The 17082-nt window shown below is 44.1% G+C and overlaps 1 protein-coding gene across 1 annotated transcript in view; it reads left to right on the top strand.

The window, feature by feature from the left end:
- The window catches only part of LOC146203477 (uncharacterized), a 37419-nt gene extending 20676 nt beyond the window's left edge, over positions 1-16743 (top strand). The window contains exons 2-5 of the mRNA XM_084585679.1: positions 1086-1394; positions 2900-3251; positions 10507-10907; positions 14757-16743. Of these exons, the coding sequence (XP_084441805.1) occupies positions 1086-1394; positions 2900-3251; positions 10507-10907; positions 14757-15006 (1312 nt within the window). The 3' untranslated portion in view covers positions 15007-16743. The remainder of the gene's footprint in view (positions 1-1085; positions 1395-2899; positions 3252-10506; positions 10908-14756) is intronic.
- Positions 16744-17082: the final 339 nt, after the last annotated feature.

Genomic DNA, 17082 nt, shown 5'->3' with positions numbered 1-17082 from the left:
TAGAAAAAGAAAAGAAACAAAGACTTGGCATATTTTTATTTTCAGGAAATAGAACGCGCTGAATGCTATATTGTTCTGAAGCAACAGTCAAAAGTTCACAATATGTGATTGACCACTATCGTGCAGCAACCAGTTAAAAATGAGATTGCATGCCCTTTATAGCGTTGCATTTCAGTTTACCCGTCAATAGTTAAAATACGAGTTCAGACCTACTTAAAAACACACAGAACAACAGCATGTTTTAAACCCCTAAAAAAAAATTGTGTATTATGAGCTATCATTTACATAGATAATAGTGAGCACTATGGTATTTTAAATTTAATGCACTTAAGGACGGGTTTGATAAAACCGCCTTGTTTCTGTTATTTGCTCAGTCTACCTGCACTTTCAGTTAAAGATGAGATTTTAGGCCATTTATAGAAAAACGTGGAGGGAAGCCGAGACGTCGGTCTGTATATGTGAAAAAAAAAAAAAAAAAAAAAACATTAAACCGGCAGTCTTACTGAAAAAACGCTGGTAACACTGAATGCCCGTTCCGCCAATAAGTAAAACGTGTCAAGTCGAGTGATATCCTGAAAAAGCTGTGATATCGCTATCTATACGATATTGTGCTTGTTGCTGGAGACGTTCGTTCGCATTGCGGATCCAACCAGAACACGTGGCTCCTTATGCTTGCTCGCAATACTTACACCCACCTTATAGAAGGAACTTGTGGCGTTCCCTAACGTGAATAATGATCGATCAACACAGCTCCGACTTCATTCATCGCAGCACAAATGGATGCGCATTTTCAGTCTTAACCAGGGTTTAACCATGGTTAGATAAGCCGTGTTTCACCATCTTATATCCGCTGAACAGTCGTAATATCCAAAATATACAGGTCTCCATTATACTCAGGAAAACCGCGTTTTATGTCTGTCATTTTCTATTTTTTTTAACCATGGAATGAATGTTCGGAAAACTTGTGTAACTGAGAGTTCAACCTACGCCGAAAGAGAATGGAAAAGTTGGCGAATGGTGCTGACAGATGTTCCGAAATGGCCTCTGTTCTGATGAGCGTCGCTAATGGCGTATCGATATCGCAGTGCGGCTATCCTGGACTCCATCAGCCGACAAAGGGCGCGTTTCGACACCATGTACGCGGAGGTCCGGGATCGTTCTGCCCAAGTGGACGGAGTGACACGCAAACAGGAGGAGCGCTACACCCTGCGCCACTACTTCGGAGCATCCGAGCGCGACAGCCGGCCTCGGGACTACGCACCCGAAGGAGGATTTCTGTGCCCTTCGGAGATCCTGTACGAGCGGCCGCGCCGAGCCCGCAACCACCTTGGTGTTTGGAAGGTCATCGTCAACATTGGCGAGTACCGCCAGACAATGCGGCTCGAGAAGTGCCTGTGAGTGTTCTCCCACATTAAACTACTCACATGAATAATTTCGTACTTTACGAAAGAGGGGCGTGAATCAATTTAAGGGCCATGCTAATGAATATGCGGGCCCCGAGAAAGACGAGATATTACGGGAGTTGAGTGCGCCAGGTGGGGAAAAGTGGTAAAAACAGGCCAAGAACAGAGGAAAACGGAAATTTTTCTTTGGGATAATCGTTATATTTAACATCTGTGGAGCAACGTGTTTGAATGAAAATAAACGTTTTCACTCATGTGACGCAGACAGCACCTCAATTGGTTGGAGAAGGTTTATACAAAACTAGCAAAAATAAAAAAAAAAAACTATTATGCAAAGGTTTATAAGTGACCGAATGCAAACGCCGTTGGTGCTGTCAATATCGTCTGAAGATGTATAGGGCCGGTTTGGGCACTTTTTTTTTTTCTGTGTGCAACAGTGTGCCGCACTACACGCAACGTTATGCTTTTTGTCTCATATAAGCTTCGCATATGGGTGAAGAATAACATTGGCGATAGTGTCAGACCTATTGCTTTGAATTAAGTATAGGTATGTGGCTTGTTTGGCCTGGTATGTTTTAAAAGCACCAATGCGGTAACCGGGCTCTTACACAGTTGCAGTAATGGTTATGGCACTGTGGAAAAATGTATAATAACTTAAGTAGAAATAATTGCTTCTTACGCTCCACTGCCCCTCCACCTTCTTCCTCCCCACCAGAGAAGACTTCGTTGTGGCAGCAGATCAGTGCACGGATGATTAAAGGAACACTGAGGATTAGTCGAAGTCTACCTTTATTGACAGATGACCATATTCTTGTGACAAAGACATCTATTTCACTGTAAAAAGCTTTTAGAAGGTTTTAAAACTAAAATGAAACTCTCGTGAAACACCACACAAGCGTGCATTTCATTTCACATGGTCTCGAAAGCAAGTTGGGGTGCATCCAATTTTTTTTTCTTCCAGACCACTTCTGGGGCTAGGCATCATAGCCATTCATTACTATATGGATGTCACTGATTCCCTTTCGAGGTATACGTCACGATTTAGAAACGAGCAGTGAAAAGTTATAAATATTCTAAATGCTTCCGGACATAAGATCAACTTAGTCAGACAAAGGTGTGAATCAATTTTCACTCACGAGAGAGTTGAACGGACCTGTCCTCAGCGCCCCTTTAAACGAAGCGAAAGATAGCGATGAGGATTTCAGTGACAATGCAAGTACCAGCCCAACGAACCATGCATATTATAAACAAAGCAGCTAGCTTTCAGACTTTGCCGGTGAGTCAGCCAAAGAGCTGAAAGCATTTTGTTTCTCTGATGTTTTCGGTTCTTTGGATCGTTTCTAATTATTTTAAGCGAACTTCCCGAGGTCGCGGCCTTCAGGAGGACGACATTGCGGAGATTGTTTCTTCCCCCCCCCCCTCCCCCGCCTGGAGCTGACACTAGTCTCGTTTCGCTTGCGAGTAACAGTGGCTGCGGTGCTTGTTTCTGGCCACAGGCGACCGAACCGGCCGTGTTCGTACGTGCTGGAGAAGTACTCGAGCTCATGCAGCCAAGTGTACAGCTACCAGCGACTGCTCACTTTCGAGAAGGGAAAGGGTTTGCACATCGACATTTTCCGTGTGCCTTCTGGCTGCTCGTGCCATGTCAAGGGCTTCAGCCCTTTCCAGCGCCACGATGAGCCTATAACCCCGGTTCGTCAGCAGCAGCCCTACGAGTACGACCGCACGACTTACACCAGCGCTACCAGTCTAGCAGCTGCCAAGGAGCCCAGTAGCGGAGGTAGACAGATGAACAACACGCTCTGGATCATCTTGGGCAACGGAAAAGAGCTGGACCCGGAGACAAAGGTGGGTAATCTTTAGTTTCGGAGTTCTGAATGAAGTACAAAAAATTGTTTTGTACACAGGGAAATATTTATACGATTTGGATGTTGAGTATTAAAACGATTCTTTGCCCTTTCGAAGCCAGCCGCTCTGTCCACTAGGCCGCCGTTACATTATTTTTCCTTCGTTGCCTGTTTAACTGCGCATTGTAACACCCGCTGCCGCGTAGGATAGTAATGAATCAAAACTTCAAAGCTTTAGTTTCAACATGTACATCCATGAATTCACTGACGTCATCGGTGTAAGCTTCGGTATCGTATACACCACGGACCTTGTATATGTTTTCAACATAGTTGGAGCGTATACACATGGCACCGCACGATCGAAATACCAACTCAGCCTTCCGAATACGCGGATCGCCAATGAGGCATGGAAGTTGTAGATCAGCGCCGTCAAGATTTATCGAACATACAGTTATTAATTTTGCAGCGTGTGGCTGATTTATTGCAAAGCTTCCGCAGAGATCCTGGGTATGATATTGATTTTATATACAATGCTGTAAAGCGTACTTTGAGGAAATAATGGGGTCGAGACGTGTATGTGTCAATTTCCAGTATTTCACAGCTGGCACTGTCGTGATCGTGGCAACATTCACTCTATGCTTTGCTGCGCCATATCGGAACGATATCAGCGCACTGTCGACATGGTCTTCTTTCCCTCGCCGCCACATTTAGCAGCATTATTTAGTTGAACACGGTGATATTGCTTTAGGCGTCGTCGAGTGCACTGTCGGGGCGATGACTGATCGGCTGTTACATTAGAGCACCGAGTCTGTGCAGAGAGTACATAAAACTACTTCTTTAGTTCAACGAGTTATAAAGTTCGGTTATCTGTACAGGCAACACCACACAGGTTTCGGAAAGTGTCGTACAGAGATCACCGCATTCTCGATTGTTGATCACTATGATGTAAGAATACGTATAGCGATGGTGTTCTTGCTTATGTACAACTTAAGTTGTTTTTTTCTTGCTGCGTACTCTCACGGAGTTCGGTTGCAAAAAGTCGCAATTTAATAAACAGAAAAAAGTCATCGAAGCGCTGATTTATAGCAGCGCAGAGTAAAATAACAGAGTCTGAAACTGATGTCGTTACATTGCTCCGCACCGCTCTTGTAATAGCTACCGAGGGCTGACATTTAGCACTTGAAACCTGCACAGGGCTTCCTCGCACTGTGGTTCATTTTTTATTTTTTATTTTTGCTGGCTCAACTTTCCCTTCAAGAAATAACGAACGTCTTCACTCCCAAAATGACGAAAAATTGTTCAGATAAAAGACGCTACCATCAGAAGTGATTTACTGCATGAAGTGAACTTTCAGAAAGAGTAACAATTATATATGCTATATAAATGCCTATGAGCAATGGTAAACGGCTGAAATTTAAAATAGTGTGATGGCGAGATAGGATAAATGCTGAGATGGCATGGGGGCAAATACCTTGTCAGAAAGACTGATCCGCGGTAGAGATGTGCTCTAGACAGAAACAATAGTGCGTGCTCGCGTCTTCTTGCTGCCGCTAGTTTCAGTGTTTCTGGCTCCTTTGTTATGAAGTCGAACGACTCGAAATAAACCGTTCTGGTTTTCTTTCTTAAGCTTTGAATTCATAACGTCTCTAGAGAATTACAAATTGTCTTTCCAGGACTCAGCCCTGGAGCCACGTGGAGTTGTGACATTCTAAACTTTTCGAGATGTTATTGCCGTCTTTTACGTCTTTACTCTGTTGTTGGACCGAATAATGAGTGAATTCTTTTCTGAATTGCTCTTGGCAGCTGGTTTGGACATGAAACCATGCTTCGGTGCTTTCAGTGCCGCAGGCCGCATTTTCTAGAGGCGGCTGTTTAGGACATATTGCTCGAGCTTGGCATACAAGTAGATGTATATGATGGTGAACCACGCTAACCGCGGAGAAGAAACAAAGGCACAGCGCTGCAGCTACAGTGGTATCGTAGCAGTTCTACGAACAATTCGCGCTACTGTTCTTCTCATCACCGGTTCTACCTACACGCCATGCAGAGTGGTCATGTACCAGCTAACGTACACCGCCACCATCATGCATAAACTGAGACGCCGTGAAAAACGTTCAGCATTTGATTTTAATGGGCTGGTGTTAACCCGACGACGCGGAATCCTACTGAGCGCACTTAGACTGCGCGGAATACAACCAGTCAGAGCGGTTCGCGCTCGGTCGCAGAAGGAATGACGAGCTGGCATATATAGGGTCGCCCAAGGTGTATTAAGCTTCGACCTTTTTAAGTGTTGACGCGAGAGCGTTAGAAGTCCCGTTACCTAGAAAGTCCGCTCCGCCGTTGTTGGCGCTGCAAGCGAAAAATCGCGAGCATGCCTTTGTCAGGTGCTGGTTGGCAGGTGACATTGCCGGGCACTGACTGATCGGTTGGTTGTGCTGCGTCGAGAGGCCACATGACATGGCCGACTTGGCAGGTGCTGCCAACTCGGCCAGGGTCTTTGAGATGAGAGGATGTAAATGGCATAGAACGCTCAGGGTTCCTTGAATCCCGAATAAGACACTTTCGCATGGCTTGGTTAAAGCGGCGCTGCGCTTCCATCGAGCCGCCGTGACGGTGCTTAGTATATATGTGGGATAGTGTTTTATATGATGTGGTTGCCTACAACTCTATTTTAATGACTTTGTGTGAGATAACAGAGGCACACATTAAGGAATTAGTGATTAAGAGAGTAGCAGAATGTATTTACGTCAACGAGAATCCCCAAGGGGAGCCGACAAAAGGGAACCATTAACGCTGTCGCATATTTCCCTTAACGATGGAGCTTAAGTGTTCCCCTCAAAATAATAAAAACACATTGGCTTCCCGCGGGAGTGGTTTCGTCGGTACAAGCGCAGCGGAGCTTTCCTGATAACAATTTCGTAAGCTAAACGCTATAAACATTTTAGCGTCACCACATTTCCTTAGGGAAGTCGGTACAGGTGACAGCGCTCATGCATCATTGAGAAAGTTTCATGGGTAGTGCCACAGTATGTGCAAAACGGGACTAGGCAAAGGTAAGTAACGAAAAATTAAGCTAAGAAAGAGGCCTGTTGGTGATGCACGCTGCTGTTTTATGGACTGTGGTTTTGAGGTGTGAAACATTGCAGAATATCGTAAACTTAATTCGTAGGATAGAGGGCAAACCCGAACTAATTATACTTGTATTCTCGGCGCTGAAAATCTCCATAGCAGCGAAAAAATAGGCGGAACAGTGGATAGGGCGCGGCTGTTACGCACAGTAAATACTGCGTCGTTCTCTCTCTGATCGCTCACTTCAGTGCGCCGAGAATTTCTGAAAGCGACAAGAAAATTACTTCATAACTGAACTCTGACCTGTGAAGTGTTTCCTCTTTTCCCTTAGTGTTTTGGAGAGTTTCCTCTCAATTGATAGAACTGATTTGAACGGGGCTGAACTGCAGTTCGAATTGATCAAGACCAAATTATCAGGTTTCTCTCTATTACGATAGATATGTTTATTGACGCTCTCGTTGCGAAAATTCAGGTACTGGCAAGCTGGCATGAAACTCGCGAAATAAAAATACTGGCCATATAACTGGATGGGTATTGTGTAGAGCGACAAAGAGAAATAGACATACCGCGCGGTAACACACACGTGATCTTCGTGAGGATTCGCTAACATGCCTCTTTATTGCTCTCACATCGGCATAAGCCTCGAACTAAGTAACCTAGATATGCGTTTTGTTTTCCCACTTGAAAAAAAAAAAAAAAAAAGGCCGCTCTTATAATTGCGGGAAAAAGGGTATTATATGAAAGAAAATATTCCGCATAGCTAGGGAACTTTCGGTTCTTCTTACGCTGCACGACGAGTTACTGCGTCCTGCTTGCATTCAGATTCCCCAGTCCATTTTATACTCTATTTGCTGTCATACACGATACGACGTTCCGGTGGCACATAGTTTTGGCAGAGTAAGCGAGGGCAAGAGAAATGTCATTTTATGCACCGAAGCCCGTACCGTCGAAATACCTCGGAGGTTTTAGTTCCGCAATGTATATTTTAAAAGAGATACGGATATGCAAATGGCTCTCCCATTCTAGAGCAGATTCCAGGCGGCTCATAAGAAATGTTTAACACATAAAGTGCTCAATTTCAGCTTTCAGCTGTTATATGAGACTTTGCAATGGCGTTACTCCGTCCCCCATTGCCAAATAAGCACAGGTGAGCTTTTTTTTTCATTGAAGAGGTTCTTCATTTTTGCGGCCTCAAATACATTAATTTGCTATATTACAGGGCAGGTGATCATGCAAATGGCTAATTAATTAAAATGAATACAATCATATGTTGCGTGCTGTTACTTTCATCGAGCACAAAACAGAAGTGGCTTCGAAAAACTGCAGGCCGTGTATTCACGAGGAATGGGTGCAAAAAAAAAAAAAATCGCAAGAGACGGTCGCGCGAATGGACGAATGGCAGATAACTGGCATGCTGCCACCTCCATTGACGTGACTGCATGGCTGCTGTTTCACGTATTATTAGATTAGAATTAAATCACATCTCCCCTTCCCTACTGATTCCCGGTTTCAACCTTCGGAGCTCGTTTCTCAGGTTATATATTTTCAGCCAGATGATAGAGAATGAGTTTATGGGAAAACTGCTTTCTATCTGTAACAGTGAAGTGTGGCATATAAATTTTTAAAACGTCCACTGTCCCGCTTATTATAGCAAGTACCTGCGTCAGCCAACCAATTTTGATTTGAATTGTAGATTTGATCAAGATAACAATAACAATTAGAGTGCCCCAGGAATTTGTTTATAGAAACTTTGCTACCATATTTATTTATTTATCCATATACCGACATCGCCCATGGAGAATTATTGTAGGGGGATTACAAACATTGTATCTCATAAATAAGAAAATCAGGAACAAAAACATTCGTTTACGTTACAAAGACATTCGTTTACCGTAAAATGAAAAAAAAAATGAATCAAATGAAAAAATGAAATTATAAGCAAATAATTCATTTAGTGCAATAGCTATAAGGCTTTTAGACATAAGTAGCAATGTCACTGCTAAAGCAATCGATACGAATGTAGTATTTATCTGTATCCACCTAATATTACTGCGAGGAAAATGTGGTGCGCTTCACAGGCATGTACAGCTGCCCAAGTCTTTAACAGGTGTGCGTGACGGCAGCATTTTCTGTGATTCTGAGCGTTACAGAGGAGTTAACCTGCGAAAAGTCCAAGTATAACCAAGGGCTCACCAAGCCCTTGCGTAATCTTGACCTTCTGTCAAATTTCATCCGCACTAAGTCGCAGGAGCACAGAAAAGAGGACATCATGCGCACGCCAGTTAAAGATCTGGCCGGCTGAAGAAAGATGACTTCAGATTTTACAAGGTATGACTATCCTGGCACAGCTGAGACGGGAAGTCAGAACTCTTTTCTGATGACGTAACGCTGAAAGATCCTGTGTATAAAAAGGGCCTCCTTTGGAAAAGTAGTGGAATTCGAGAAGAGAGGGCCTAGCGTGAATTGTAACCACAAGTACAAATTTTGCATAAAGGTTACCTTACTCATCACAGCTGACTTTGTGATCAAAGTGTTACTTGCATCTCAGGCATGTGCTCCAGTCTGTGTTAACCGTCAGAATAATCAATAATCAGTGCGCACGATACAAGACAATATAATTAAAACCAAGGAAGACGAAAAAATATAATAGTATTTGTGTAGATTAGATTGAAATATCACTTGCCTAATTATATCAGGCGAACATAGTTTTACAGAAAGCAGCAGAAAAGAAAATCGCATACTGCTCAAGAGATACAAATCCATGACCTCTTCACCACGGGTGCCTCTTCCACTGAACGATTTACAGCGGCGAGTTTCCGCCTCGACCTTCGGAATTAGAAGATGCAGCCTCCGCCGTAGCTTGGTTCGTATACGCCTAGCCCGCCAGACATGGCAGTAATTGAATGACAGTAATGAAATTACTGTAATTTAATTACTTTTCCGGTAATTTAGTAATGTAATAAATTACGTTTTGAAAGTAATTTCCCAGCAAAAGTAATTAATTCCTTTCGAAATTACTTTTACTAAAGTGCGCCACTACTCCTTCAATAGACAACAAAGTAGAGTGCCGCGAAAGCAGGAATGACGTGCGACAAAACCAAATCAGAGCAGAGCGTCTGAGACCTTCTGTGCACAGGGTCACTATTCCATGGCAACCATTCTCCGAGCAGCAGGATACAAGGCACCAAGGGCAGATGGTGTAAGAAGGACGGAGTTGAAAACTAGATGGGAGCGCGGCGCAGTGGCACTCCCTGTTGCGTCGGCTAGGGCACAGTGGTGCCTGGTTACACTCGTTACGAAGGGGCGAGGGAAGGTTCAGGGTGGGGAGACATGCGGAAGGGTCCATGACGTGAGCCATAGTTGCATGAACATTAGAGTACAAGGTGCCGACGTCGGTTCTTGGGACTGGAGAAGCAATAAATAATCTAGCTCCTTCGGGCCCTTCAAATCGCAGAAACAGCTACGGGGCAGCAAGACGCTGGGTTCGCTAGTCATTTCACGACTGCCCTACTATGCTCCTGCTTTTTGTTTTCTTTTTCTTTTTTTTTTGCGGTTGACTTATTTCTGTAATAGCAAGCGCTGAAGGAAAGAGGGAAGGAATAAGTCTCTGGAAGGGAACTTGGCGGGAAGATGAAAGAATGTGTATACTTCTCGTCTGGAGAACAGTTTAGTTTTTGTGTAATAGCTTCATTTAGTCTTTGCATGAATGAAAACTAGAAAATAATTGAAAAGTAATTTAATTCCTCAGCAGATATAATTGTAATGTAATTTCATTACTTTCTGGGAGCAGTAATGAGCAATATAATTATTTACTTTTCTGCGATTTTCCGCAAAGTAATTAGTAATGTAATTTAATAGTTTATATCCTTTCCAAAAGTAATCTGCCATGCAGCCCACTACATGGATTCAACCGTAGACTGGTATCCCCATGGCGGCACGTGGTTAACTGAAACACTATATTTAAAATCTATTTAGCTCACAGCGTTACGCAAGTCCCTTCCCATTCCAATTAAGACCAGCTTAAACATTCTTTAATGATATTTCTTTTTGAAAAGTGGTTTTCATTTATGCCATGATAAATAGTTTATATTTACACATATATATGAGAGTGTGCTACTGTAGACGTCGTGCGCGAATTACCAGAGTCATTACAAAATGCTTGACAAATTATGTGTACCGGTTTACAGGAGCGACTCGTACAGCAGCTAAGGCAGTACCCCCAGCTAGCCGAGCAGCTGCCACCGGGAGAAGTGGTCCGCGAGCTGGTGAATGAAGCGGACAGGTATCAGAGGCCGTACGCAAGGCCCGATCAGACGCGGCCTCCCAGTTACGGCGTTCACTACTCCGGCCACAAGACCAGGGAAGAGAGGCCGCACGTGGTCACCTCCGGCGCCCCGCCTTCCCGGTGGGCGCATCAGGCTCCGGCTGTCGCAGCCGAACCGCTTAAGTATGTGCAACCGAACCGCATCCGCAGGCCCCCGCCGCCCTCCAGCGACTATGAAACGGAAGAAGCCCTGCCACCGGGCGCTAGGCCTCGCTACTACCAAAAACCCTTCAAAGCGCCCGAGGAAGACGCGCTTTTCACGAGGTACGTGAGACTGATGTTGAGGCAAATGGAAGCGCCCGGGCAATCATGAGCCTATTAGCCCTACCATCTCTTGTATACGTGGCTTCTCTCTTCTTGCAATATAAGTATAGACTTGCGAGACGACTGCTCTTTAAGTGATTGGGGCGTAGCTGTCGCTATCAGTTTTTTATTACAGGAAAGGAGGAAATCTCGAAGCATTTAGAACCATACCTGCTTGTGTTGTTCTCGTAACATCACCGTGCGATGGCGTCACACTTGACTTGTTCAATAGTTGTAGAGCCGAGCGTCCTTTCCCTGCCAAAGCACAAAGAGTGCTTGTCTTAGCAAATGTTTAGTATGAGTTACAAGAAAAGGCGAAAAGAGAGGGCTCAGAAGCAGTCCTATACAGGGCCTGAACACTTTCATGAAGAAAATGTTGGATAACAGGGTGAGAGGAGCAGATATTTCAAAAATATTGCCAACGCTCCCGTCAGCTACCTCTCAAATTTTCCATATCCACAGCAAGTGCAAACACTGTCTACTGTGGCTCGTTTTCTTTTATAGCGTGCCCTCATTTTTATTGTTATAGAAAACTCATGCTCAGGACGATCTAGAATTATTAATGCGTCCAGCAAGGAGAGTAGAGAACTGTTATTTAAGTGACGACAACGCCTGCGATTCGGCTTAGTGTTTGTGTGCGAGGCGCACGCGCATGAAAGTATATGAAATGCCCAGGTTTTCTAGCAAAACTCATGCACATTCTCGTCTTTTCCAAGCGCTAATTGCACTGTGAGCCACACAACCATCATATACTTCGTTAAAACCTAGTTCTCAGGCCAACCCGACTATTTGTCGGGTTACGCATGCTCCCACCATTGATGGAGTTGGAACGGAGACAGTGACGCATGTTCGAGCGCAGTTAGCCGGTAACTAAGGTTCAAGCCATCGCGAGACTGCTTTTAATCTTGAAGTGCACGACAGCTGTCGTCTTCCGGTTTCAAGCTTTAAATGAACAAGGTGCAGAAAAGATTCCGACCAGACCATTCCCTAAGGCGCTCCTTGTGTGCTGTTGCATTCACAAAATTCGCGCCATCATTGTATCCTGCATTTGTTCGCACCTAATGCTCCTTGTTCACATTGAATTCATAGATGTACAAAATAAGAAAATTATTACCCTTTCAAGGCTAAAAGGTTTATAAGGCAACATGGAATGCGAGTCAATAAGAGCATAGGAGAACTGAGCAGCAGTATTGCAAATACAATTCCGTGGAGTCGGAGGAGTTGCATCATTGCAAAGGTCGGCTTTCGCAAGAAAGAAAATCAGGCACTCAATTACTCTATTACAAAGGAGTAATTGAATTCTTTTCTTTTTCGATCTCAATTTTCTCTATTAAGTTTCTGATGTCACTAGGATAATCGGAATGTAAAAAAAAAAAAAAAAATGCGCCTGCTTAACGCGCTTTGAAATAGCGGCCTGAAGAAATGTGAAAACTGTCTCAAGGCGCTAATTAACGCACTGCTCCCAGAACACGTCCAAAAACAGTGCGCGTCATAGTAAGTTTATTTGGCAAAAGCCAGGGTGCCAGTCTTGACACTTTCAGATTAAAACCCCGCGGCAACTACGGTTTGTCTGTTGTTCCCTTCAGATGCTTTACTGTGCGCACACGGTCGGGAAGGTCAACAGTGAAGCGCTTCCCTGCCGGCTTATGTGCGGCCGATAACCGCAGTCTCCGAGGGCGGGTGGAGATGAGAATGGGAAACTGAAACGCGGCCGGACAGTTTTTCAGCTACAACGTGCTATACCATCGCCGTCAGGTCTGCAGCGTCGTGCACATCAGAGGTTTACGGACTCACTACGGCACAGCCATCCTTCAGGAGCCAGACTGAATTAACCAATTTGAGTCAAGCGACGTTCGAGGCAGCAGAGATTAGACGCAGTGCAAACATACCAATACACGTGAGCCCAGCTGCGTTAGAATTAACGCGCTACAGAGATATATAAACGTAGACTGGGGCTTTGCCGACTGTCAGAATTGTCCGGACTGCCGAATTGACGGGCGTTTGATTGACAAGGCGGAACTGCAATTGCTCGTAATATGTCAAAATGCTTTCAAGCATCGATTGTCTCGTCTGCGGTAGAAACGGGCCATGCTACTATAAAATAGTTTAGGCACTCTTTCGAAACCAGTGGCGCGAAAACAGTACTATATAGCTGATGAACCGCAATGTTCCGTAAAAAACGCCTTCTCTTTAGTTCATTTACATTGTGTGCCATTAAATTACTCGGGGATATTATTAGTATTCCTTGAGTTGAAGTACTTATCACGAATATCCAAGGCACGAATACAGTACAACTGTGTAAAATTGCTCACTTGGAAATATGTGTAGGATTGTGCAGTGTGCAGTGAAATGTTTCCAGTGCTGATATTAGTTGCGCTCTATATTTAATGCCGCCCCTTCCCAATGTACAAACTTTTTACAGACACTATCGTACTCTATACCGGTAGCTTCTGCATTCTCTCCTCCTTCTTAGCTCTGAGAAAGGCAAGCAGCGTGTACAATTAATGAATAGAAATTAGTTGATGCTTCACAAGTTATGCATGCCAAAATGTTGTGGCTTTCAACAAACCTACACGAAATGATTGATTGAGGTTGCGGAACCCTGGCGCGAGTCATTTATACTATGAGTCATGTTATGACGCAGTAATAATTTCTCAGCCAGAACATGCTATGGTAAGCACAACTTTCAGTTTAGTTTGCCTATTATCGCTACTTAAATCTGAGGCTGGCTATCCTCTCATGTATTTCTAAAGTCTATTCATTGTTGTTGTTTTCCCAACGAGACATTGTATAGGCTCCCAAAATTTGCACAAGTGTCGCAAACGTGTTCCGTGGTCTTAATCTGTGGCGTTTTCTATTAACAGCACGTTTCCAGTCCGTTACTTTCCTCACCATGAAAGTCTCCGGACTAATTTTATGCTCATTTCGAGAAATCTGTTCCCTCCGCTGCGCAAAACGCACTCATCAATTAAACCTCCTAATCTTTTCACCAGACTTTCCCCCCAAACCTTTGCACACCTAAGCAAACTATATTTTCACTAACTGTATGACAACGTAACAAAGGGACGTCAAGCAAAAACGTATCGCATCTTCACACTGTCTGCAACGCGTTCAAGATGACCATAAATCATTTTCAATAACAATCTGCCAGTGCCCTTTTCGTAGCTCTTCAGTAAAGCAATAAATCAGAATTATTTAGCGAACAGTTATTGGTATGGCAACTGCTTTTTCGAGGCAGCTTCTAAGTTCTGTGCATATTCAAGACACACGGTAAATTAGGCCTGGCTTCGTTATGTAGTTTAACTCGAGATATGTGCCGGATACTAGATTTTAAAGTGCCGTATATCGAGCCCGATGTCAGAGAGGTAGGAGTCTCCACTTCAATGGCGTAAAGACCGCAATTACAACGTGCCTGCACGCTTTTACATCCCACATTCCCGAGGGCAATGAATGACAAACACCGTGCCTCAAAATTTTCCCGAATTAAAATATGCGTGCACGCACGAGTAAGAAATAAAAATATCGTTTAAGGTGGACACTTTTTTATCGCACTAAATTGAGCCCATGTATGTTGTATAACAGGATTAGAATGATCTTTAGCGAGATCTTAATTCTGAATAAGTCGACGTCCTTTCTTTCCTCTTGCATCGACCTCTCCCGTTCGTCCCGTACTGACCTGACTGACTGTTGGCTCTTCTCTCTTCTCTCCTGGCACCGTTCTGCTCTTCCTCTAACTCCGACCTCAACCCGAAGAAGCAGCGGTGGCACGACGTTCGTGGTGCTCAGGCAGATAGAGCCACTGTCACGCAGGTACCACGAACCAGCGCGTGAGCGGCACCCGCATGTCGGCCAGGCATCGCAGGGCTCGGCCGACGTCCGCATTAGCCATGCGCCAGCGACAGCCTCGCGAGGCGATGTCTTGCTCGTGGAACCAGTCCGCCAGAGACCATACGGCAAGCGGTTTCAAGTGGTCACCACCACGGAGCCATCCACGACCAGAGACGTTGCCAAGAAGATCAACTTCTCGTACCATCCCATCATCGACTACATCACCAGATAGCCAGCTTGAGAAAGCGTAAAAGGGAAGAGTGATCAGTGTTTCTGTGTCCTTTGTTTCGTCGTGCCCTCGCAGAAAATGTCGGTTTATTCAGTAATTAGTCAAGGTGTTTGCCCTGATGAGCACGAGGCTAGGCCTTATCTGCTGTTCCGCTATAACGCCATGGGTCTGTGCAAGAGGCCTGTGACGCTGTACACAAAAATGAGCTAGAATTCAGGAGCAGGTGCCTTTGTTGCGGCTCATTCGGCAAATTGTAATCAACTATTATCCAGTGTTTTACGGAATGGTTTGCTTAAATATTTCGAGAAAGCGGAGACCAGTTGCGATGAGAAGGGCGTTTATCAAAAAACCATTCAAGTTCTGAAACAGCGGGTATCTACTCTGTAGAGCCGAAGCTCTCTACTTTATTGCAGATGATAATATACCGTAATGAGTTTAAAATGTATAGCTAGGTTCTGATTCAAGAAGACCTTCTATTTACTGCTATTTATGTAAAATTAGAGAGCGGTTTATAAATCAGTGAAGAATGACTTACCTTGCGGCACTGAACTGAATGTAACAATTACATCCGCTTCTGAATTTTCGCCGACTGCTCCACGAATTGACAGTTATCTGTGCACAAAAATGATGCTTGGCGATTGCATCCAAGTATACTTTATTTGAGGTTTTACAGATGGCTCGCAATATATAGCGCTATGCATGACTTTCTTTACACCAGATTCACACAAAGTACCTCGTTTATTGTTATGTGCACAATTAGAAACATAACGCTTCTGTTCGCGCCGATGCAAGAAAACCTATCTTGTTTGCGTCGCGCCATATTTTCCTGCCTCAAGTGTAAGGCTCCCTAATCAAGCGCCCTGCATGCCTCCGCCTTCAGATCAAAAAATGTTTTTTTTATTCTTGCTACATTTCTCAGAGCTATTTCAGAGTTTTGGCCATGAAGCAGCTTTCTGCAGAAATATGCGGGCGTTTTGTGTTCACCGTTTTATCTTTAAACGTCACGTTACGGCTTTGTACATACTTCTAGTGTGGTAGCTACTGTAGCATTATTGCGCGAGCTTTTTAGTCGTTGTCCAGTCGAGGTATAGTGTAACGCTACACATACAGCTTCAGAGAATCAACTACGACCAACGAAGTTTCCCTCCTTTCCTGCGCACATTTCTTTATGTGTATTCAATCGTATCCGAAGGATCGCTGAAATAAGCTTTGGCGGTGAAGTCGAGTGCGCCGAAGATTTCCGTCAAGATCACAAAATTGAGTGGTACGCAGGGATGTAGAGTGCTTTTTGGGGAGACATTTCATGGTATTGACGATGCTGCTGTGTACATGCACAAAACCAAAGCTTACTAACCACTGTGTGTTTGCAATCCCTGCATAGGGCATCCAAGAGCAAGTATTACACGACTGAGAGGAAGCCGTAATAAAGGAAGAAAATTCGTACATGTCTTCGGGAAGAGCGCGTGTACAGGGTTTGTCTTGTCGTGCAATGTCGCCTATCTATTTACTTTCCTAAGATAAACATTCAGCCGACGTATGCCACGCTTTTCAACGAGATGTCACCGAGGGGTTGCCCGCACTCCTATGCATTTCCTCTACTGTGTTATGTGAATAGTCTAGCCGTGGTGTCTTGTTGTACAGTAGTTCCTTGTTTGCTACTACCACCATTGTGCTTGCGTCGCAAGCTCACCTTTGCACCTTATTTATTGTTGTACCATAGGCGCTCTCTTTTTCTTTCGTTCCGTTAATAGCAAGGTTATAGCAGGCATTGTTGCATTTCATTTTAAACCACTTCATATACTTTCGACTTTTGATTATGTGTATGCTGTTGCTAATAAAGAAGTACTCAGCGTATTCAAATGCGAGTAATTATTCTTCTGAATGTGCGCAGCGCAAATTACATTTCGGCTCTCACGACTGCGCGATGGTCCACGCATGCTGCAATAAAGTTTCGTCGAACAGTGGCACATCTTTTTTTTTTTTTTTTTTAGAATGTAACTAAAACAGCATTGCTAGCAGTTACAAGGTACTTCTGAGAGCGTCTTTATTTTTCATTTTTATCTATTTATTTCCAACATT

The sequence above is a fragment of the Amblyomma maculatum genome, chromosome 1 (assembly GCF_055883805.1).
Source record: "Amblyomma maculatum isolate TAMU_Amacu chromosome 1, ASM5588380v1, whole genome shotgun sequence".
Classification (NCBI taxonomy): Eukaryota; Metazoa; Arthropoda; class Arachnida; order Ixodida; family Ixodidae; genus Amblyomma; species Amblyomma maculatum.
Note: the sequence above shows the minus strand (reverse complement) of the source record. Positions and strands in the feature narration are given on the sequence as shown.